The sequence below is a fragment of the Eptatretus burgeri genome, chromosome 12 (genome assembly GCF_056783735.1).
Source record: "Eptatretus burgeri isolate ZD-2024b chromosome 12, Ebu_testis_v1, whole genome shotgun sequence".
Classification (NCBI taxonomy): domain Eukaryota; kingdom Metazoa; phylum Chordata; class Myxini; order Myxiniformes; family Myxinidae; genus Eptatretus; species Eptatretus burgeri.
In genome coordinates this window covers 74,431,915-74,457,229 of record NC_140972.1, presented here as the reverse complement: position 1 = coordinate 74,457,229, position 25,315 = coordinate 74,431,915, and the positions used below count along the sequence as shown (strand labels likewise).

Below are 25,315 nucleotides of genomic sequence, written 5' to 3'. Positions count from 1 at the left end.
GCCACGACCCTTGCCGTCACATCTCGCTCTCGCAACCATCGCATCACCGCCATTCCCGCGCCGCTTGTGGGCACCGATCCTGGACTCGTACAGGGGGCGCACCGAGCAGCGGGTGCAAAAACACCAGCTTTTCCGAGAAATCGGATCAAGAACGATTCACGCCCACTTCTGTTCCGTCCTATCAGCGAGCGTGGGGCGATTTGGCCCCGCCTCCAGGTGCGTCGGAGTATAATCGCTATATGCAGATTCGCGGATCAAGAATCATTCACGCCCACTTTTCCTCTGTCCAATGGGGAGCGTGGCTCCGCCCCCGAGCGATTCCTGATCCAAAAATCTGCATATGATTTCTCCTGTCGGACTATAAAGCACCGAGCGTGGAGCGAATCGAGGCAGTTGTCGAGGGAGTTTCTGAATCGGGAGAGAAAAAGAGTTTCTGAATCGCAGTTGGAAAGAGTTGAGCAGTTGGACAGAGTTGTTGAGAAGAAGGAAGTCAAGAGTGAGAGAGTTGAGCAGTTGGACGGAGTCGGCCAGTTGGACGGAGTTGAGAAGAGTGGAGAGTGGGAGAGTTGGAGAGTTGTGGCGGCGGCGAAGGCGAAGGCAGTCGAGAGGGCGCTCGTGTCAGAGTCGGGGAGCTGCGGAGAGGGGAGGCCGGTAACGCGACTGAGGTCGCGGTGGAGTCGCTCGTCGCGGGACCCAAGTCAGCAAGATATCCTCATTCCCCCGAGCATCAACAACCCCCTCCTGTTTCCCCCCGCGCTGAGATAGTGTGAGAAGGGGGCCCCGTTCTCACACCATTCCAGGCAGTGCCAGCGAGGCCCGCGGAGTCGGGGCGCCGCCGCCATTTGCGGCTCATCACCAGACGGGTAGGCTCGACGCGGTCTCGGCCCCAGGCCCGTCTGCCCCCCTTGTAGTTGAGGGTGGTCCCTTTTTCTTTTGCTTTGAGTATATGTGTTGTCGGCGCCGTATGTGAAGTAAAACTGCATAAGTGTTGCCGTGTGCTCGGTAGTCGGTAGTAGATCTGCATTGTTGCATTTGCTTTTTGTGCAGAATTGTTGTGTTTCTTCTACTTTTACATTTGCTTTTGGTGTATAATTGTATATGTGTGCTTTCCGTTTGCCACAGAATAAATGTGCTTTATGTTGAACTGTTTTTCCCGTTTCGCTTCGTCTTTTCTTTTATTGAATCTCCATCTTACTTCACGTAAAGGGTTGGTCGTGGGCTAAATACGCCCAATAATTAATCGAACCGTCGAGGTTGACGATAACACCGCTCGGTTATCCCGATAGTACGGAACGGGTCGTTTAAAGTGGCCCGTGTCCGAAGTCGACCTGCGGCGAGGTGCGATCGCCCGGTCTACCCTCCGTGTGGGTACTTAGGTAGGTCGAATTTGGCGAGCAATCCTATCCCACGCGGGGGGCCGATTGGGACAATCGTGGTGAGGCCGAAAGGCCCACCCGTGACTAGTTCCCGGCGTTAGTCCGAGATGGTCACGACGGGATTGTCCATCCGGTGGGCGACGTGCCGTGATTCGAGTTACATGGCCGCTCGCACGCCGGCGGGCGCGAATCCGCAACAATATGTATATATATATGTATATATATATATATATATATATATATATATATATATATATATATATATATATATATATATATATATATATATATATATATATATATATATATATATATATATATATATATATATATATATATATATATATATATACATACATACACTGAATATACACACTCACCAATAAACTTGAAAAATCTTTGATTTTGCAAGTAACAAAGAGACAGAAAGGGGTGAAAACATAACCTCCTTCACCTTCGGTGGCAGAGGTAAAAATACAAATTGTGTTGCTGGTTTCGTGAAAGATCCTTTTTGGTGCTCAGACTTGTCTGGCTGCTTCCTCTGTGCAGGAATAAGTTTCACGCTGCATTATTACTTCTATGACGTAAACGAATCGCGACTCATTCTTGCATATTAATTGTTTGCAATGCGAGAGTGCATTTGACTTCCATGTTCTTATTCGTGCAGCAAGGCAAGAGAGGAGTTAAGGCTACGGTCTCTCGGTACCTTTGTATAACTGATACGCGGTACCCGAACGCGCGACCAATACATTTGTGGGGAGTGCTCCGTGGCGCGGTACCCCCCCGGCAGCTGGTGTGTCCTCTCTCGCTTCGGGCAGCTTGCGTCGAGACCGTGGGCTTGAAGGAGGGGCTTGAGTTGGGAGCGTGGAGTCAGAGTCGTGTGGGCGGAGAAGAGGAGGAGGAGCCCAGTGATGAAGACAGGAGGCGGAGTCGAGGTCCAGCTTGAGCGGAAGGCAAGGCAGGGCAGCAGAGAGAGAAAGAAGGATCCGCTTGGACCTTTATAGGTACCGCAGTGCGCAGCGGGGGGCCACCTCAAAGCGTTGTGTCGCCATCTGAATCGGGCGCTCTGATTGACCCCGACCCTCTGCGCAGCCCGGCCGCAATGGCCGGAAACTGCAACATTCCATGTCCGGCAAGGTGATCCCGAGCTGTGGGGCCGTCTCGCTCTCACCTCACGACATGATACGAATCGCCTACACCGAACTCCGCGCCATGAATCACCTTGCACGAACCCGGACCATGCCCTGACGACCGACCGAGAGTGGCGTCAGTCCCGCACGCCCACCCCGACTAGCGCTGGCCAACGCGCCCGCTCCGTGTGCGCCAATGTGGCCCGAGCTGCAGAACATGCCTCTGCCCGATCGCAGCTTCGCTGGCCGTTGAGGTGAGAAGGTAAGATGTTATGGCAAACCCTTGCACAGACAGTAAGATGTGTCCATTCGTTCCCGGCTCTGTACAATAACAAAGTGTCGCGAGCGGCGCACGGGTCTGCCTTTGAGAGCGGGTTCCGTACAACATCTTCCGTTCCGATCCGCCATTACGCACGTGGCCAGCGCTCACCCGATTCTGCTATCGTGTGCGCGGGGCGAAACCCGATCGATATAATTGGTCCAGAAATGGGTTGAAAGGAACGCGCCGCGTGTGCCTTGCACACTCGCATCCCGCGCAACGTGGCGTGGGGTTGCCTTTCTATGATCGGCCTCGGTGCGCGTTCCATGCAACGTAGGCGTCGTGCTGGGTGTGTTTCCTGTGTTGTGGAAAACACCATCGGGTGGAAATTACTGCTGCGAGTGCGTTTGGCAGGTTGTGTTTTGTACGGATGGTTATAGGTGTAGTGCCTGCTTGGCCTTTGCTGAGGACCTATCTCACAGCGCAGGGCGCACGTGGCTCAGATTTACCTCAGGAATAATCAGAAAAGAAGAGTAGAAATGACGTTCGAAATGAAATGAAGAAGAAATGATGTAAGTAAACCTTGCTCTGAGATCATCGCAACGCCCGCCCCTGTTGTCCCGCTAGACAAAAGGGAAGGGACTATCTACACGTATAATAATGGAATAACTGTTTTGGGACCACTATCCGTTGGATGCCTGCGGCTCCAAGAACCGCAACAATATATATATATATATATATATATATATATATATATATATATATATATATATATATATATATATATATATATACATAGTTGCGTGGTCTTTACTAAGCATCATATCGCTCAGCCTGTATGTAAAGAAAGGGTGTTGCATGTCCACCGGGTTAATTTGGCGTGAATGAGCGTCTGAACGCAATGACCTTGGCGGAACGCTTATAGGATAACCGAGCAAAGCTGGTTAACATTCTGCATTGAAGAGCATATTCACTGACCCAGTCTGCCTGTCTAACTGTTTTGTAAAACAATTTACTAAGTGCTATGGAGACTGCTCCGAATGATCACACAAGGCCTCATCAAAAAAAGGGAATTTTTTCACAGGAAGAATCTGGAGAATGGTTGAGAACACAATCATGCAGTAAGCAATCTGTGGTCTTGTGTATGGCAGCTATCATTTCTTGGAGCATGGTTGTACCACTGATGCTGTGCCCCTCCACCACTACACTGATACTGATGTCACTGACCTAAGAAGGATGACAGGCTGAGTCGACCCCATCTGGTGTTCATTCAGCAGCCAACGGGGCTCAAACTCAGGACCAAAAGATCCCAAGCCAGCCAACCAAACCACGAAGCCAACACCAAGCTTAGCAAGTGATTACAATCAATAACTAGTACAGCAATCGGTAAAGCGAATACGTCTGCCAGGCAGAACAGTTTACGTTTTGTATTTCACTGATGGGCCGGATCTGGATCCGAACCTGGACCAAAATCGAATCGGCTTGTTCTCGTCACCTAACCAACACATTCACCTGGTTTTGTCATAACTCATCAACAACTATTTGAAATATAATGCTAGACATCGTTTTTTGGCCCCGTCTTTCAATGGTGAAAAAAAAATAAAAATCCTCATATCCGGATTCGGATCTTCACCAAAATCCCATCGATTCGTCCTCATCACACACCCAAGCTGTCCACCAAGTTTCGTCCGAATCCATCCATAACTTTTGAGAAATCGTGTTATATAATATCGTTTTTAGCCCCTATCACTCAATAGCTCGCTATGTTGTGCAGCCTATGGCTGCTGGTTGCATCATTCTCTGGGGGCATGGCTGTGCCCCTGTTACCAGTAAGCTGGTACTCATTTTGCTGACCGTGGAAGGATGACATGCTGAGTCAACCCCGGCTGATGCAAATTCAACGGGACAAACAGGGGCTTTCTCAGCGCATGCTCGACACGTTTTATAACTTCTGGGAATTACACCACATTTACTCGAACACGCACTATGAAATAACTATTGTAATCTATTTCCCAGTACCCCCCCCCCCCCCGATATCAGATCTGTAAAATAAAACAACATTTTGTAAAGTCATCCTTTGGTGGGAATTGCAGACTTCAACTTTCTTTTTCACTCTGTACACTGAGTACACGATGTTTATTCTCAGTTTTTGATGTTCGTTCATGGTGTGTTTCTGTAAAAATATTCAACCGCTTTGAAATCCGAAAACTATATCAATTCTGAGTATTATAAAGCATGTTCTCACCATTTCCTGTTCAGCACTTGGCTGCACATTTTGTATCTGTGCCTTTGATGCAGTGTCCCCTGTAGGTTAGAAAAGAAAATTGGCAAGGGTGCCAGCGATAGCTCACCTATTGTTCATGAAGAAAGCTGTGGGATCTTTAACACATACCAACAAATGCTGGCAGATGGGATGTCCAGTCAAATGTCCATCCAAGGGACAACACACACAATGTGAAACATCATGGTGACAGTTTATAGTCGGGTAGTGAATCAAATCCAGGGTAGACAGTTCAGAGGTGAGTGGTACATACAGTATCTCCCATCTGTCTTACCAGCCCAGTGTATACACTCATGTAACATGTAAGTTAATTTAATCCCTACATGGTTAATTGAACTTGGCTTTGGGTATAGTTGTTCCCAAGGATGATGTCCAAAGCCCATTTCATGCTCTTAAAACCAATCAGTAATCACTTTGGCACAATGGATGGTGACATTGTGTTCTTGGATGGGATCATGGTCATTGGGTATAAAATGAAAATAAATCTCATCATTTGGCATTCAGCGATGCTTAGATATTTACAGGATGTAATATAATCCATCATGGTTTCCTGTGGACCCACGATAGACTGCAGGACATGTTTCCCACACCGTTGCAGTACCTCTGACTTTGTGGAGTGAAATTTTTCTCATTGACTTTTTGATCTCTCATTGATCTTTTGTTTATCCACAAGACAAGACTGTGTGTTAGATTTTATACAGCTCGCGTAAACCACTTGGGTCCGTTTTCTCAATATTTATACTTCCCTATAAGATCAGCATAAGGTCATGCTGGAAGTTTACTGCAGCTTACAGGAGGACTCTAGCTGTGCACCATCCCTTTTTATGCATTGTCAGTGATGTCACGTACCTGCGGAGTGTCAGAACATCACCCATTAGAGCAGTTATTGAATACGCTTTAACATTCCCAGTGGTGGACTTCAAATGTCACTTGGTTGTTTCAGGACATGTGCACATAACCGACTTCAACATTGCCAAGGTGGTGAAGGATGGTGGGAAGTCGACTTCCATGGCAGGTACCAAGCCATACATGGGTGAGTGTTTCTTGAGAGGATACCGGTTGTACTTGACAGGGTACTCCATGAAGTATGGAAATGTATGAGATGTTATCCTCCTCATATTGTCTGAGTGAACAAAACTGCTGAGGATTGATGTGCCAAACTTCCGGCTAAATATTGGATTTCTGCTTTTTCACATCAGAATTGGTTGATTATATCAGGAAACGAGAAGGGCCCTCGGTAGAGCACACACCTCTGCCACACAATGCCTGATCCACGAGAACATATCGGGCCCATTACATTTTTGAGATATCGTGCCACATATATATATATATATATATATATATATATATATATATATATATATATATATATATATATATACATATATACATATATATATATATATATATATATATGTATATATGTATATATATATATATATATATATATATATTTTTATATATATATATATATATATATATATATATATATTGTTACGTTTGAGGGGGGGGGGTATGCATTCAAAGGGTAATTAGGATGTTTAATTCGGTATGCCATGCTGTTCGAGTTTACCAGGATCTCGATGTAATAAGTAGCAATTCAGTGGTGATAAGTTGTCGAGTAAATGTTCATTTCTTCAAGGGGGGAAATGATAATTGTCACGTAATTAGATAGGGACACGGGATAGGGTAAGTGTGTCTGCGTAAACCCCTTTTTGGTATTCTCTGGAGACTGGCCGTGACGTCACAGGACAGTGCAGCGGATGGCTCCGCCCCGTGATCACGATTGGCAGAAGGCGACGGCGGTGGGCCAATAAACGGCTCGATTGGAGGTGACGAGGGCAGGATGATAAAAAGGTTCTGTTCGGGGTCGAAAAGGAAGAGGAAGAAGATTACAACCAAAAGATCGTTTTTTTTTGGTGGAGAGGCTGTTGCACGGGGAGCATCCTTGTTGTTGTGCTGATTCGATCGTGTTCTTGATCGTGTCTTGGAGCCTTGCTGAGCCTCGTGCCTCACCTTGGTTAGCTCTGGGGTTCTGCTGACTCGGAGTACGGGGTCGAACGGCGGGCGGACCTGCCTCCCTCTCCTGCTCGCAACTTGGCGCCAGAACTGGTTCCCTGGCGGCTGTGAGCGAACTTGGACCAAGACCAGGAGGTCGACAGCACCACGGTTTCTCCTGTCCCCCTGACGAGAGCAAGGCCAGCTCGTCCGATGCCGATCCAGGGACAGTTGCGTCCACACCACGGTCCAGCCTGACCACCAGAAATAGCTACGTTTTGTGTGTGTGTGTGTGCGCGTGCGTGCGTGTGTGTGTGTGTGTGTGTGTGTGTGTGTGTGTGTGTGTGTGTGTGTGTGTGTGTGTGTGTGTGTGTGTGTGTGTGTGTGTGTGCTTGGCATCTTAGAGGGATTGAGAACTGTATATTCATTGGAATTGTCTGTGTTTTTCCCCACGCCCGATCCCACACCATCCTGTCGAATCGCCCTGGATCCCTCTTCTTGCCGAGTCTTGTTATTTCTGGTAATAATAAAAACAAATAAACATCATCAACTCAGTGAAAAGTGACTCGTACCACCTTCCTCGTCCCGTTTGCGGTAGAGCGATTAGAACCGCCATGTTTGGGTTATAAATAAATAAACCGCCTCCATCGTTTCGGCTCATTCTACGTTGGCGTGACTGTTCAAGTCCCGTGGACGTCACATTGGTGTCAGGGTGTTGGATGTTCGAACCCCTCTAAATTATATTTGGTATCGGGAGAATATACCAGGATTAAAATCTCGCCACGAATTGGAATAAAAAATTATTACAGAAAAGCGCGCGAGCGCGGGAAAATTTTGGCGGGATTTTTCAAATTTAAATTAATTGGCGGCAAACGGGACTTCTGCACCATGACGGATGTGCAGATGTTTGAGGAGGAAGGCCACGTGTCTGGCAGCGAGTCAGGGGAAGAGGGGAGAGACGGGGGTAGGGTTGGAACCGCCCCCATTCCGAGCGTGGACCGTGCTTTATAATACTCAGAATTGATATAGTTTTCGGGCCGGCAGTGCCGGAAACCGGTGCGATGACGATCCAGACACTGTTGGAACGTTTAATAGGGGACATGACGGTACAAATGGCAAATCAATTCGTGACACAGAGGGCAGAAATGACGGCACAAATGGAAAATCTATTCGTGACACAGGGGTCAGAAATGACAGATCAATTGGGGGTAATGGGGGTACAGTTGGGTGCACGGATTGATTTAATGAGGGATGAATTGGGGGAAAAGATGGAGAAAATGAAAACTGAGATGCAGGAGTGTGTGGATGTTAAATTGGGAGAAATACAAAGTAAATTCGAGGATAGATTGGAGGAAACAAAGGTAGAAATTACATTGGAGGGGGAAAATATACGGAAAAAATTGGTGGATAAAATTGATGCAACGAACATTCGGGTTGATAAAGTGGATGAAAGCCTGGAACGTCATCGTGCCTGTGTGGATGCTCGTATGCAGCTGCAAGTTGAAGAGTGGGGAGAGCTGAGGAAGCAAGGGATGAATTTGGCGGAGGAGGTAAAAGGATTGGAGGCTCGTTTGGACGAACAAGATAAAATTATGAGCCAAGATGAAGTCTTGGATAAAGGCCTGGTAGAGCCGTCTTTTGTAAGTAGAGTGTCCGGGTTGGTTGAGGAGCAGTTACAAACTCGCGACGGAGCCTTGGAGGAGGTTGTGCGGGCCCAGAAGATCCTGCGGGAAGAGGTGAATCGGTCCATTCAACGTTTGGAACAGGAGGCAAAATTGACCCATGAGACCCTCACCACAAAACGTCTTTGGCCACAGTGGGCTCCGAAATTGGATACGCAGCCACAAGGGTGTTTGATCCCTGGGCCGGATTCAGACAAGGGAGAAACTGAGGAGCGGGCCACCGTAAAGGTGATCCCCCTGGTAAATTTCGACGGGTCAGGGAGCGTTGAAGCTTTTCTGACGCAATTTGAGTGCATTTCCCGACTAAACGGGTGGAATGAGCGGGAACGTACAGGGAATTTGGTGGCAACGTTGCGGGGACCAGCCGCAGATGTGTTAAACGTGATCGCGGAGGGGATGTTGACCAGCTCCCACATTTGCGAGGCGTTGAGCCGTCGGTTTGGGTTCGCGGCAAACTGTGATCTGGTGCGGGCCCAGCTCCAGCACCGCAGATTAAAGCCGGGTGAGACAGTGCAGGAGCTGGCACAGGACATTTACCAATCAGTCAGGATCGCGTATCGGGACCTTACAGTGGAGGCGTGGGACAGACTGGCACTAGAGAAATTTTTAGCTGCTCTTCCGGACCCTGAGGTCCGAGTGCTAGTGGAGTTACAGGATCCACCCACTGTTCACCGAGCGGCCGAGTGCGCGGCCAGGCTGGCCTCGTGGAGTCGGCCGGGTCGGGTGCCCGAGAGGCCGTCGGTGACGATCCGACAGGCGGAGATTCAGGATCAGGGAGGGGGGCTGGGAGAAATTGGCATTACCCAAATGCTTCAGAGGATGAATCCTCCTGCTGAACCGCCAGGTCTATCCGAGGTGCCCTTACATAGGTCGAGTCCGGAAATCACTCTCGGGGGTCGGGGAGACTAGATTGGGCTGAGCATATACGGCCATGCTCGGCTGCTGAGATAGTGGCGAAGTGCCTCCTTTGGTTAAAAAAAAAAAATTAATTGTGGGAAAATTGGCATGGGTTTGTAAGTTCTGCTGGGTTTTAGAGTAACAATAGGGACAATGGGTAATTGGTAACAAAGCGGGCACGAGTGGCTGTCCAATGGCTGGTGCGTGGATCGGGTGAGAAGTGCTGTGTGAGTTGTTTTAAGTGAAGAAGTGAAATGAATGGTGCACACATTGTTTTTTTATTGGGCATGGTGTGGTAACAGGGAAGGTCATGGTCGGTGAAGTATTAGAAATGCAGGTGTCACATGTAAGGCCGATGGGGTGGGGGAGCATGTGGGTTTTGTGGGTGGGGATGATGTGCTTGTCCACAGGGATTGCTGAAGCTCACGGTGAGCGTGAATTGCGACCCCCTTCAAGGAGATTCACCACCTGGTGGCTTATGGTGACAGTGTCTGGAGGCAACTGGGAGAGGGTCTGGTTGGGCAACCAAGGCGGGTAGGACCTTGGCGACCCAGGAAGGCCAGAGGAGCCAGTGAGACCCCTTCCAGAGTGTTGTACAGGATTAGAGCTGATGGCTCCCAGGGGGGTGGGAATCAAAGGGAGCGGGGCGGAGAAACATCCGGGTTGGACTAAAGCTTACCTGTAGGCATGGTTGCACCTGAGATGCCCCCTTCATCTTGTGGTAACCCACCCCACGGCCACGACGGGATTCAGCCTGCATGATTAAAATGAGGACCATGACCTAGAAATGTGATGATGACCATGGTGTGAGTGTTGTGAAGGTGTGTGAGTTCCACCCGATCCCGCACAACTTGACAGGTGCAGAAAGGGCATGATGCCCGCATAATTTTGGGGCAAGCAAATTTGAAAATTGGCTCCCCAGGTAACGCTGGGTCTATTAGCATCCACTGGGGGAGGCGGTCAAGTGTAAATATCCTGTGAATAGTGTCGTTAAGGCTTAGAGTAGGAATGTAAAGTATAAGTGTTGTGTTTTTGTGGAACCTTTTGTTTCCCCTCCCCAGATCACTGGAAGAGTGCTGGGCAAGAGCGATGATTCAGAGGATGGAGTGCAACTTCGCTCAGTGCTCTCATGTGATAAAATAAAATAAATAAATAATAATAATAATAATAAAAAACGAATGATTGTTTAGGCGAGGATAAGGCCATAAGGGGGTAGTACATTAAGCAGGATAGGTAAGTTATCTGCGACTCGCTGCCCATTTCCCCTCCTACTTTATTTCGTTAGGTTAATTAGGTGTGAGTCAGTAAGTGTTAAGGCTGGTACGGTGATATACCTTGCAGGAGCTGCGGTACCAGAGGAGGGGGCAGTGTTACGTTTGAGGGGGGGTATGCATTCAAAGGGTAATTAGGATGTTTAATTAGGTATGCCATGCTGTTCAAGTTTACCAGGATCTCGATGTAATAAGTAGCAATTCAGTGGTGATAAGTTGTCTAGTAAATGTTCATTTCTTCAAGGGGGGAAATGATAATTATCATCAATTATCGTGACAATTATAATTGTCACGTAATTAGATAGGGACACGGGATAGGGTAAGTGTGTCTGCGTAAACCCCTTTTTGGTATTCTCTGGAGACTGGCCGTGACGTCACAGGACAGTGCAGCGGATGGCTCTGCCCCGTGATCACGATTGGCAGAAGGCAACGGCGGTGGGCCAATAAACGGCTCGATTGGAGGTGACGAGGGCAGGATGATAAAAAGGTTCTGTTCGGGGTCGAAAAGGAAGAGGAAGAAGATTACAACCAAAAGATCGTTTTTTTTTGGTGGAGAGGCTGTTGCACGGGGAGCATCCTTGTTGTTGTGCTGATTCGATCGTGTTCTTGATCGTGTCTTGGAGCCTTGCTGAGCCTCGTGCCTCACCTTGGTTAGCTCTGGGGTTCTGCTGACTCAGAGTACGGGGTCGAACGGCGGGCAGACCTGCCTCCCTCTCCTGCTTGCAACTTGGCGCCAGAACTGGTTCCCTGGCGGCTGTGAGAGGATTTGGGCCAAGACCAGGAGGTCGACAGCACCACGGTTTCTCCTGCCCCCCCTGACGAGAGCAAGGCCAGCTCGTCCGACGCCGATCCAGGGACAGTTGCGTCCACACCACGGTCCAGCCTGACCACCAGAAATAGCTACGTTTTGTGTGTGTGTGTGTGTGTGTGTGTGTGTGTGTGTGTGTGTGTGTGTGTGTGTGTGTGTGTGTGTGTGCTTGGCGCCTTAGAGGGATTGAGAACTGTATATTCATTGGAATTGTCTGTGTTTTTCCCCACGCCCGATCCCACACCATCCCGTCGAATCGCCCCGGATCCCTCTTCTTGCCGAGTCTTGTTATTTCTGGTAATAATAAAAACAAATAAACATCATCAACTCAGTGAAAAGTGACTCGTGCCACCTTCCTCGTCCCGTTTGCGGTAGAGCGATTAGAACCGCCATGTTTGGGTTATAAATAAATAAACCGCCTCCATCGTTTCGGCTCATTCTACGTTGGCGGGACTGTTCAAGTCCCGTGGACGTCACAATATATATATATATATATATATATATATATATATATATATATATATATATATATATATGTATGTATATATATATATATGTATGTATATATATATATATATATATATATATATATATATATATATATATATATCGTTTTTGGCCCGATCTCTCAATGGTGAAGAATCACTTTATTAATTAAATAATTCTCGCATCTAGATTCGGATTCAGATCTTCACCAAAATTGAAACAATTCTTCCTTGTCACACACACACCCAACATGTCCACAAAATTTCATCCGGATCCGTCCACAACTTTTTGAGATATCCTGTACACAGACAGACAAACAAACATACAGACAGAAAGGGGTGAAAACATAACCTCCTTCACCTTTGGTGGTGGAGGTAACAATCTATATTTTCTCTCCTTTGAATGACACCCTTATCTCCCCCCAGCTGGGGATGTTTATGGTTGTTTTTTTTGGCTGAGCCAATTAAAATTTTTTTAGTTTTTTTAATTTTTGCATTCAAGCCAAAAAATTAATGATACGCTCCTGTATTTCACTTTAAAAAAACAATCCATTCCTCCTGAACTAACATTTCCAGATGAAGGGAATTAAACTTTGCCTCTGTTGGTTATACAGGGTATTATGATTTTCCTCCTCCACAGCGTGGTCCATCAATTGTGACACACACGTACAAATGTGATTTAAAAGTTTTAATCTGCATATAACGAAAATGTATTCATGAAATGTGGAGATTTATTTGTCGTGATCGATGTGTTCAACCTGACCATCATTTTGCTTTTGCACCTGATTGTTTCAAAGGCGCATCGTAATACTTTGTCCGATTCTTTTGTTGTATTGAAAAAAGATTTTTAGTCGCCGTGTCCACAAATGTGCTGATTAATTTTTCCACAATAATAATCTTTTTGATATCTGCTGTGATATATGGCACTTCCAATCACTGCTTTCCGACATTGATTGAAAAGGAAATTGTTATTATTTTGTGGGCCACGCTTTATTAGTCCCCAACCGGTTTCATCGGTAGGGGACTATAGGTTTGCTCTCTGCCTGTCTCTGTCCATTCTACCTGTGGTTTTTCAGACTTTTTTTCCCCCATAACATATTCAACTGAAACTTGGTACGTGGCTTTATTATGATAAGTTACAGTAATAAGTTCGAGTTTCAGGGCATTTCATCAATTTTTCACAGAGTTATACCATTTTAAAACTGAGGAAATATCACATATTACACATGGGTCAGTGCTCAGCAGCCCCGACCCCACCTCACTGCTTTACACCCATTGACTGTTCAGCTAACCTGACTCTACCCCAATAACATCACACGCCACCATTGCATGAAGCAGCACAGATCGGTAGGCCTCAGGCCTGGGTGTTAGTCCATGGCCCAGTGCAATTGGAATGATCCCATGCATATAACCATGATATATTATATATGCACATAAGCGGTACGCATGTTTTTGCTTCATGTATGTACATCAAGTTATTTTTTTATTATTTTTGGCACCGAACATGTCATTAGACACCACCCAAATAAAGGGGTGTGTTTACTGGTGTGAAAAGTCTGACTAAAACTGAAATTACGCACAAAAACATTCATTTATTTCACTTTTGTGTGAATAGCATAATTAAAGGGTGTCATTGGATGACCTACAGTTATGCACACTCACCTCTCTCTGTCTAGCGAATCCCGATTCAGCGATGAACCGTCACCCTGGTCACGCGCATGTCTTTGTTTCATGTATGTACATCGGGGTATTTAAAATATCGCCTCGTTAAGGGACATGTATTGCAACTAGCAATTCTTGCTCTTGTTTTAAACATCTGAAAGAAACTGCTGGAGAAAAATAATTTCAATACATATTTTTAATTTTTAATGAGTATTTTCATATATTTAATTCACGATGCATGTTCCTATTTTTGATAATCCAGATTATGGAAGAGGTCACTGCTTCAACCAGACTCGATGGCATAAAGGTTATTCGCGTGTCTGCTCTGATTCTTTGATGTTGGTGGTTTGAACCTCGGCCTAGTCATACATACCAAAGACTTTAAAAATGGTATGTGCTGCTTCCTTGCTTGATGGTCAGCATTAAAAAGGATAGAGCACGGACAAACGACCTTCGGTTGGCAACCATTGCACAGGCTTGATGGTCCTAATTGCATCGTTCTACGTTGAAGTTCCTGGTAATGGAACTTACATACATGATTAAGTCTATGCTGCGTTGCTGCTTCAAGATTGTCGCAAATATCAATACATCTGAAAACCCATTTGGTCTTGAGCACAAAATGTAGTTGGCGTACATTAATTAATGAACATGCTTTTTGTTGTTTCTGGGTTTTATTTGCTAAAAGTTAATATCTGACCTTAAACTTTCATTCAAGTGTTGCACAGGAAAGATACAATTAACTAGAACGACACTCTTTGCCGTCGTGACGTCGACAGATATGCCTCCACCTACATTATTATTGAAGGCTTTAATGTTTAAAAAAGATGGCTGCTGAATCATGTGACTGATGATGTCATAATCCCTCCCCCCCCCCCCCATACAATTTATCCCCAGATGACCCTCAAAAATTTTCATTCTGATTAGAAAAAGCATTCGACCTAAGCAATTCCTATATGACGTCAAAAGAAATCACATTTCCCATGGGAATGCCAAGGTTCAATTTTTCCCATGGAATGGTTTCGGAGATGCAGTGGTCCAAAGTTTTTCCTTTTTTTCCAAGATGGCTGCCACACCACGTGACCTATGACATCACAATTATCATTAAATCATTCTGCATGAGTGTGGTGAAAATTTCGGGTTGATCGTTTAAGCGGTTGCGGAGAAAACAGAAAATTAGGGGGACGAACGTACGTACGGACGGACAACCTGAAAACATGATTCCTCCGGCGGCTTCGTCGGTGGAGGCGTAAAAATGTTAACCTCATGTGGGATGTTATATCAGCTGTCCCTCTACAGGTGTAAATATTCTATTCTTATACAGTATATTAAATATAAGTACAGCTTCGAGCTACTATCCCACAGCCAAATAAATCCTGCTGGCATTGTCTCCCGTCCTGACAGGTGACGTTATAGTCGTACAATGTCATGCCTCTTCGAACCTTAATTGTCTCGACTGATATTTTTGTCACTCTCCTCTAAAACAAAAACATCTCAGGTAAATTAAAAAAAAGTTGCCATAACTTGCCATCTAGCTAAGAGTTTAGGTTTTCTTTGGTGTAGATTGTTAATATAACCTGACGGAGTGCTTACAGGCTAATTTAGAGATATCCAACACCTGCATTTGAGCTGAAGAGCATGGATTTGAATCTCGACCCACCTCTAAACTGCCACCCATACATCAATATGTATGTCGTCCATCGGAGACGTTAAGCCTGAGCACTCGTCTGCAAACCATGGTAGTTGGTGCATGTTAAATAAATCACACTATCTTTAGCGAAGAGTAGGCAAGTTATTGCCAGCACCATTGATAAACTAAGATTATCTTCCCAAATCACCGTCAGTCGATCATCAGGCTGGAGCAGCTGGATCGTGAAAGACTTGGGCAAAAAAGTTTCCCCTGTTAACCCCAGTTGACGACGCAGGAATAGTTGTGGCCGTTAAAGACTCATCATCATCTTTTCTCATTCCAACCTTATTTACAGTTCTACTTGTGAAAGTCGCAAGCCTAACGACATGGATGCAATAAAAGTGAAGGAATTAGGAAATAAGTTTGAAGATGCTTAGTCAGTCTCTCGAGGATGGTCTGAATTCACTGTATTGTCTGCTTTTGCAGCTCCAGAGATGTTCCGCTCATTCCTCAAAGGAGGTCCAGGTTATTCTTACCCAGTGGACTGGTGGTCTTTGGGGATTATGGTATATGAACTTCTCCAAGGACAAGTGAGTGCTCAACATGCTGTGGGACCCCACTCTGTACTCCTATGCACCAACTTTGTGTGCTGTCACATCTTACGTTGCATGTTGTTGCTCACTGTGCTCCATCCACACACCTCCCCTGCTGCATCCCCAACCTTCAACTGGTAAAACCCATCGTTCGAACCGTCTACCGGCATTGGCATTGGCATTAAGCTCAGTCTGGCATTCCCCTCATTATACCTGAGTTGTCACCGTGCCGCCATGGTAGTTTTGTACGGACAATGTAGACATATCAACATGTTTGTTATTTATCATGAAACTAAAATATTTGCAGATCTACCATGTTACCACGGGCAAATACCACAGCCACTTGTGTTTGAGGGTGAATGAATTTGCACATCATCATTCAAAAGATGCGAGATCACTTGAAGTGCTTAAACTACCCTCTGTATTTTTACGATACCACCGTAGCTGTGATTGTACTGTCGTGATGACGTCAACTTGCCCACGACTCCGCAGAAGTGATTTTGTTTTTTCTGGTCTCGCTCTTCTACGAGAACAGATATTGTATGAAAATGTAATATGTATTTCACTTTGGCTGAAATTATGCTGGAGAGGTAATACGACTTTTAAAAAATTGATGTCTTCCTATCCTAGCTGGCAGCATCAGGTGAATACCAAACTGACTTACAAATTGCTATTGCAGCATTCAATTTCCTCTTAAAACTCTCTGTTGTTATCTTCCACAATTGGCAGGTGGCGGGAAGAAAGGATAATTGATTGGATGCAGCTCGAAAGATTGGCATCTCCGCTATCATCAGTTGCTCGATAGAGCGTGGTGGTCTTGTATTGGTTAGTATGTCTGGCTTAATGCTATGGACAAGGACCCGAGGGAGCATCGTGCTGACTCCAAGTCGATGGCGATGGTGAAGGGACTGTAGGTTGTAGTTTGAAATGCTAATTATTCATCGTGCCCTGGCTCTGAATGGAGTCGTGCAACGCGGATTGTCAAAAGAGGCGTCGATACACCCAGAGGGTGCATTTTCCATTCTGGACCAGGATATTTAGCTTTATGTACTGTTGCTTGTCGATTTGAAGAAAGATGTGGTGCAGCTCTCTGGAGCGGACTGAAGCGAAGACCGAACATAATTTTGGTGAAAGTCGGTCCTGGAAGCTCAGTTTCCTCTACTTGTTGAAATTGGTGTTAAAAAAAAAACAAACAATGGAGGGCGATGAAAGTTGTTGCCATCCTTGCATCTAGACCAGACACTATTCAGGGTACTGTTTTCTGGTGTCACTAAGAATATTTGCAAGTGTAAGCCCATCTCTAAATGTGTTTCAGGTCATAATTCAGGGAATCAGCCATTTAGCTCCAATGAAATTTGTTATGCGAGCCACGAATCTGGTATATTCTGCATGTCGAGGAGCATTGTCTAACTGCTCAGTGATATCATCTGCAAAAGATGAGAAATAATGAAGACCTCAGAATTGACCCCCTTGTGTTACCAGACTCGGTGGTGTAACGGTTAGACTTCACTCTGAGTCTGGGAGGATGGTGGTTCAAACCCTGGTTGAGGATTGAGTCAAACCAAATACTTTTAAAATGGTATGTGCTGCTTCCTTGCTTGATGTTCAGCATTTAAAATGTTAAGAGCATAGACAACCATGGGTTGGCATCAGTGGGGAGGAGGAGATTCCTCCTTAGGAAATGCCCCACTGAGCCTCTGCTGTGATGTGGCTGGTACCCAGAGTACACTGGGAAGTGACAGCACTTTCCACACTTTCCCCAAGCTCAGTGGCTGTGTTTGTCTTTCCTAAAAGCCTTGTGTTGTGTTGTGTTGTGTATAAGCAACAACTGTATAGGCTGTGTTAGTGGTGGTGGATGTACCACTCAATACAACTTTTATTTGTTTGGCAACCAGGGTAAGCAACCTTCCTCCAACCCAATAAAACAATCTTCGCAAGGAATCCAAGACACCGAAGTCTGATAAAAAGCATACATCCAAAAGTCTTCCATCATCATGCAGACCTACAAGAGCGCTGTGTAAGTCGACGCACAGGTAGTGGACAAAAAAATGGAAACATCTGGGTAAATGAGGGACACCAAGCAATGGCTGACACACAGCTGTGGCCCATGTGTTAATTAAGCAAATAACATCCCAGCATGCGTCGGGCTATGTATAAAATGCTGCACAGACCTGGTTGCCTATAATTATGGCTCGCTTGGCTGCAAGAGGAGATCCCCCAATGCCCCCATCCACAGAGCACGTGTGGTCACCCAATGGTTTGATGAGCATGACACTGATGTTATCCATATGTCATGGCCTTCTCAGTCATCAGATGTTAACCCAATCGAGCATTTATGGGATGTTCTGGAATGACACCTGAAACGGCGTTTTCCACCTCCAGGTGTGAGTTGATTGACTTTCTTGTGGAAGAATGGTGCCGCATCCCTCTTGCAGGATTCTCTGTATTCTGGTATAGCAAGTTCACAAGCAATTCATTTGAGAATGATGGCAAGAATACAGTAGTCTGTTCCTTGCTTGTGTCCTGTTCCTGAAGTTTTGCTCTTACTTGACAAGGTAAGGGCACAACTTCTGAGGTTGTGCCAAAAAAAAAAAGCACCTTGCGACAAGTAGTTCCACAACGGCATGGCATAGAGCGGACAGGTGTATTATTTTCAAAGGGAGCAAATTATTTCATTTCTCCGCATACGGCTCGGTAACATATTCAGCTTTTTCACAGGAGCACAGATGTCACTTTACACATGATCACACTGCAGTGGTGATAGCTCACTTGCTTGTGCTGTTCAAGTCCAATGTTGATGCAACATTGCAGTGTCCTTTGAAAGGGGAACATTGACCCGCCTGGTAGCTTTTGTTTTCATCCAGTTGGTGATAAAAACCTGTCCTACATAAAAAAAATTACTAAAGAGTAGAAAATGATGGACATATACCCTATCCCGATCCAATATCCCATTGCCTTAGTATTGTCCTTGGCTCACGTTCCGCCATGAGTAAAGCACTCCAATGTTGTTTAGCGAGTCAGTTGGGCCTGATGGTTTCTTCATGTATTGAACTTCCTTGGAAGGGAACTGTGATTAAAAGTAAATATTTCATCTTCACTGTACCAGATGGTCAGCCTAGTGTTGGCTTAGTGGTAAAGGAGGCTGGCTTGGGACCTTAAGGTCCCTGAGTTCAAGCCCTGTTTTCTGTTGAATTAACACCAGGTGGGGTTGACTCAGCCTGGGGTCATAACCATTTGGGGTAACCTCGAGTTGGAGTGATGATCCATCCAGGACTGTACTCCTTGCCAATGAAATTGCCAAGGCAGCTCTACGCACCTTTTACAGTGTGAAAGGAATGGAATTATTATTATTATTATTATTATTATTATTATTATTATTAGTATTATGCCATGTGTAAATATGATTGTGAGGACATTATATCTGTCAAGGTAAAACTTTGGGAAACATGGGAAAAGTTTTTTTTATTTTTTTTTACAACAATTTCAATCACCGTCTTTATTGCCTACAGAATGTAATCCTTCATCCTCTTTAATTGCTTGAATCAAAATTAAAAATTTGACAAATTCATGATATAAAAATTTCTCAAAACCAAAAGAAAATGCCCGAGCTTAGCTTCTTAATTTAGATTAACGGCCAAGTCGAGTATTTTTGTTCCATCAATGGTACGGCAGGTAAACTATATTTACTGTTCAACTTAATTCAAAGTTTTGTCAAATGGCAGGAAGTTTGGGATATAACGTTATCTTTTCTTTTCTTTTTTTTCTTGTTATTTAAATCCAACAGAGACCATATGACATCCACTCAAGCACTTCCTTGGAGGATATCCTCACACTCTTCAACTGCCTTTCCGTGCATTTTTCATCCTCATGGTCCAGGGAGGTTGTTGGCCTCTTACGCAAGGTAGGTTTTCAGAGATTGCTGTTTGTCAGCCCAAAACTTGAGGCACGTGTTTCCTTCGATTTTCCTGTAATGATATCGAGACTCATAAAAAGGAAAGCCAATTGATGGAAGGCTTACCTGCGAGCAGTGCCGTGGTGTGAAACGAATGATCATGGCATTGAGACAATACTGTGTCAAGGTTATACACAATACTGCACAGTCAATTCTGAAAGCTCAAATGACAATAGAAAAGATGACCTGATCAATGATTTTTTTGATGTTAAAATCAGGACCATACTCGGTGCAGAGTGTTGGTGCTGCTTAAGCAGTCTCCTTGGCTATTGGGCACAATCCTGGACGGGTCACCTCTCCGACACAGGATACCAGCAAACTGGTACTCATTTTGCCGACCTCAGAAGGATGACAGGCTGAGTCAACCCCACCTGGTATTAATTCAACAGAGGGGCAAGATTTCAACTCAGGACCTTTGGATCCCAAGCACACCACTCTCGCCATTAAGCCAACACCAAGCATATTGATGCTTGACTGATAAAGATGACTCAAAATGACAACCACAGGAGGATGATCCACAGACTAAATAAAGGACACAGTGGATATCGGAATTGAAAAACAATTCTTTTTTTTACATACAGCAGTTGAGGCTCATGGAAAAGCTGGTTGACAGAAGATAGAGGGTCAATGGAATAACAGAGGGGAACAGACAGACAAGAAAGCACAGACACGCCGCAATAAGTGGAGGGGAATATCAGGCAGAAAAAGGATGTAGGGTCAGTAAGTGTGGGAATGCCATGACGGCGGACTGCAGTCTTGAAGGACTGGAAGGAAGGCTGGTTGTACATGTTGCATTTTAAGGGGGTTGAGTCACTTGTGCTTTGTCATAACATATTCCCTTCCCTTGGAATATCATCCGAATCTTTCACCCTACTCTCTCTCTCTCTCTCTCCTCACTTCCCACCACAGTTGTTATGTGTGAGTCCTGAAAACCGCATGTCTAGTCTCGTCGGTATCCAGAAATGTTCATTCATGGCTGATGTAGACTGGGACAAGGTGTTTTCCAAACAAATGGTGCCTCCATTTGTTCCCAATGTAAGTTGAGATCGTTGTGTGTGTGCGTGCGCATGTGAGCGTGTGTGCGTGCGCGTGCGTGCGCGTGTGTGTGTGCGTGTGCGTGTGTGTGCGTGTGCATGCACATGCTAGTTGCTGGTTTCTATCTCTGCACGTGTTTAATCTTTCATTGGTCAAATTCATACATGGAAACAATCAACATAAACTATCATTATAAATGGATGGAGGGATGGACAGGGAACAACCATACTTACCTCCACCACCGAAGGTGAAGGAGGTTATGTTTTCACCCCCTCTCTGTGTGTTTGTGTCCAGGATATCTCTAAAGGTTGTGGACAGATCCGAATAAAATTTTGTGGACAGGTTCGGTGCGTGACAAGGACAAACTGATTAGATTTTGGAGAAGATCCGGAACGACTACTGGAATTTCAAAAGTGATTCTTCACCATTGAGAGACATAGGGCCAAAAACGATATAGAGCATGATATCTCAAAAAGTTATTGACGAATTCGGACGAAATTTGGTGGACAGGTTGGGTGTAAGACGATGCCAAATTTATTCAATTTTGGTGAAAATCTGGATCCAGATCCAGATACGAGAATTTTTTAAGTGATTCTTCACCATTAAGAGAGATATCGGGCCAAAAACGATATATCGCACGGTATCTGCAAAAGTTATGGACAAACTAGGTGGATGAGTTGGGTAGATGACAAGAACGAGACTTTGGTTCAGGTCCGGATCTAGATTCGGCCCATCAGTGGGATTCAAAACGTGAACCGTTCAGCCTGGCATAGGTATGCGCTCTACCGAATGCCGTTCCACGTTGTTCCTGTTTTCTCTAACCAACAAATGTCAGTGAATTTAAATTCTTCCAAACCACCATCATGGTGGTGTTGTATTGACAGATTTTAATAAGTCAAGCCAGAGCCAACACACTTTTGCTCCGACGAAGGGTTAACGCCTGAAACGCCAGCTTCTCCTTGCTTCCCACGGTAGTTTGAACATCTCAATTAACGTCGTGTCGATTCCATCCACAGCCAACACCCTTTGAAAGCTCCCTCAACATGCCTGGCCTTTATTCCATTAAGACAGAAGATCTATTGATATCTTTTCCAAATATTGTTTCTTTATAATTAAAAGCATCTCCCAAGCTGTTAGATACCATCTCAAGGCAGCCTCTGATTACGGTTACACCGGCGGTAGTGGTTGGTGACCCGGGGTAAGCCACAAAAAAAGTTAATCTCCCTGGGGGACATAATATTTCCGAATGGGATCGTTGAGCTCTTGCTGATTCGGGGTCCGAATGGGATCGTTGGGCTCTTGCTGATCTGGGGAATGAGTCCCCAGCTTTAGCCTGTGAAATTGTCTGTGCTGGCCTACTTTACGCTCAGCTAGGCTTTGCCTACATTGCTGTGTCTCACTAACCCCCAGAGACGTCTTGACAGATGGCTCGGTAAGACTCGCCAAGTGCGCTCCCCGCATCGCTTGATGGCATGTAGACGGTCTGGCACGCTAACGAGACTGTAGGGAAGGGGGAAGATTATCCCCAGTGACTTAGGATGTGGAGACGACACAGTTTCACAGTCTCTTCTTCTGGTTGGGAATTCTTTCGTATAAGAAGCCAATAACAATTTAATGAGGTTTACAAAGAAATGGTCGTTTGACGATAAAGGTATTTTGCACGATGACCTTTGAACCTCTGACCAAACAAGCATTTGATGCTGGTCTTCTTGTACAAATATCTGAACAGTTCCCTGTTTATTAAATGCCCCAGTTAGTTGTGTTAACCGATATCAGGCCACTTAAAAAATACAATGTCCACTTGTTGTTTCATATGCAGACTACGGCTGCTGATTGCATCATTTTCTGAGAGCAAGGCTGTGCCACTGATGCAATGCCCCTGTTACCAGTAAGTGGGTATTCATTTTGTTGACCTCAGAAGGATGATTGGCTGAGACAACCCACCTGGTGTTATTTCAACAGCAAATAGGGTTTGAACTCAAGACCCTAAGATCTTAAGCCAGCCACCATAACCATTCAGCCAACACCAGGCTTACAATGTTCACTGTATTGATGTGATAAATTTGGGGTGGGGGGCAAAGTATGGAGAGGGCAGAGAGTGCATGACTAGAAAGGAGGTGGAAGAAGACAGAGACCTGTCTATGATGGCAAAGTGATGGGCCCATATATTCAGCCTCATTGTGAGGGATTCCAATGTCCTTAAAGGACTTCGTTTACACGGCGTCAAGCTGAGCAAGATGTGAGGCAGAGGGGGCTGCCCATAAGTGAGAGCAGTGTTCCATCAAGCTGCAGATGAAGGCTTTGTAGGTGCATAGGATTTCAGGTGTGCCAAAGAAGGACTTTGTACAATGGAGGATGCCCATCCGGCAACTGGCTTGGAGGTCAACTTTGAAATGTGCTTTGCCCAAGAATGATCACGGCTGATAGTGGGACACAGGAGTTTGAATGACTGAAATTTCTCTGGAAGATTGTAAAGAAAGTAGATTGGAGGGCTTGCCGTATGGTCCTTTTGGAGGGAGAGAGTGAGTGAGTGTGTGGGATTTCTCAGGAATGGGACACATGCCAAGTGTTCGACGAGTTTGTGATTTTGTCAAGATCTGAAGAGAGGGCCAAGGCTGCTGCCTGCCTGTCTAAAGGATGTGGGATGTCACGGCAGAGAGTGGAGTCATCAGCAAATGGATGAAGAGGATTTTCCTGAGAGTCATAGAGATCACTGATGAATATGAGGAATAGGACTGAGCCGAGAACACTACCTTGGGCACTCCAACCTTGACAGGGAGAGGAGATGAAACGATTTCGTTGAGAGCCACACGTTGGCTCTGAGAGTATAGAGCAAGTCAGGAAACCAAGAATGGAGTTGACCTTCGATGCCATCAGCAGACAGTTTGGAGAGTAAGGCAGGATGCCAGACTGTACCAAAAGCTCGAGATATGTCCAGAGAGTGGGCCCTGATCTTATGTCTGACATTGAGTGCCTCCATCCATTGTTGGGAGAGTAGAAGCAGCATGTCCAAGGTAGAGTGACCTGGGCTGAATCTGAATTGATGATCGTAGATGAGGCCGTTAGGGAAAAGGAATGATTTTATGTCAACTGCGATGATGAATTCCATGACAATGACTGCGTCATTGTGTTTACACTTGTTAAAAGAGGCGTTACGACAAGGGAACTCGGTACAGCGCATACCTCCGCCCTGTAATGTCTGATCCATGAGAACATATCAGGCCCAATACATTTTTGAGATAGCGTGCTATACATATATTTTGAGACCTATCTCTCAATGGTGAAGAATCACTTAAAAATTCCAGTAGTCGGATCCGGATCTTCACGAAATCGAATAAATTCGTCATGGTCAAACACCCAACAGGTCCACCAAGTTTCATCCGAATCAGTCCACAACTTTTTGAGATATCGTGCTATATATCGGTTTCGCCCAATCTCTCAATGGTGAAAAATCACTGAAAAATTTATTAGATCTGCATCCGGATCCAGATCTTCACCAACATTGAATCAATTCTTCCTTGTTGCACACCCAACGAGTTCACCAAGTTTCATCCGATCTATGTTGACTTTTGGTCTCTGATGACCTTAAAAATAATTGGTTGGTTGAATTCATTGACCTGAAATATAAATCCTCTTCAAATGTCAAGTCAATCGGATGTAAATTGAGGATTTTAGAAATACCACCTTAATTATTGACCTTGGGTCAATGTTGACCTTTTGACCTCAAAAACAATCGACTTCTTCCTTTTGACAAACTCGACCATGTGGTGAAGTTTCGTGAAGATCGGTTTAAAATTGTGACCTGTAGGTTTCAGACAGATGGAATAACAAAATCGACTAACCAATATACTTGAAAAATCTTCGATTTTGCAAGTAACAAGAAAAAGATGTCATGTAGAGCACGATACTTGCAAAATCCACCCTCCACCCCCCCCCCAATCTCCAAAGGTTGCCATGGATACAGAAAATTGTCCATTTCATTAAGATTAAACTTGACTATCTTAATCAAAGCTCCAGTCAATCAGATGACAATTGATTACCTTTCAGATTGAAATTGATGATTTTAAAAGTTTGACCTTGAGTTGACCTTTGACCTTTTGACCTCAAAATAGTTGGTTTCCAAATTCAGTGATGCACTATGCAATTGCTGCTGAATTTTCAGGTTAATCAGATGAAAATAGATGATTTTTTTTTCAGTTGAAAATTGATGATTTTAGAAGTTTGACCTTGGGTTGACCTTTGACCTTTTGACCTCAAAA

General features: G+C 45.0%; 1 protein-coding gene across 7 annotated transcripts in view; it reads left to right on the top strand.

Annotated features, from left to right (window-relative positions):
* The window catches only part of LOC147015919 (serine/threonine-protein kinase 32B-like), a 232,001-nt gene that overhangs the window by 186,174 nt on the left and 20,512 nt on the right, over positions 1 to 25,315 (top strand). For 5 of the 7 annotated variants that reach the window (XM_085848544.1, XM_085848539.1, XM_085848541.1 and 2 more), the window contains 4 exons: positions 5,990 to 6,079; positions 15,963 to 16,066; positions 19,854 to 19,970; positions 20,931 to 21,056. In XM_085848544.1, the coding sequence (XP_085704670.1) occupies positions 5,990 to 6,079; positions 15,963 to 16,066; positions 19,854 to 19,970; positions 20,931 to 21,056 (437 nt within the window). The remainder of the gene's footprint in view (positions 1 to 5,989; positions 6,080 to 15,962; positions 16,067 to 19,853; positions 19,971 to 20,930; positions 21,057 to 25,315) is intronic. The other 2 variants (XM_085848540.1, XM_085848542.1) reach the window with 2 other exon arrangements.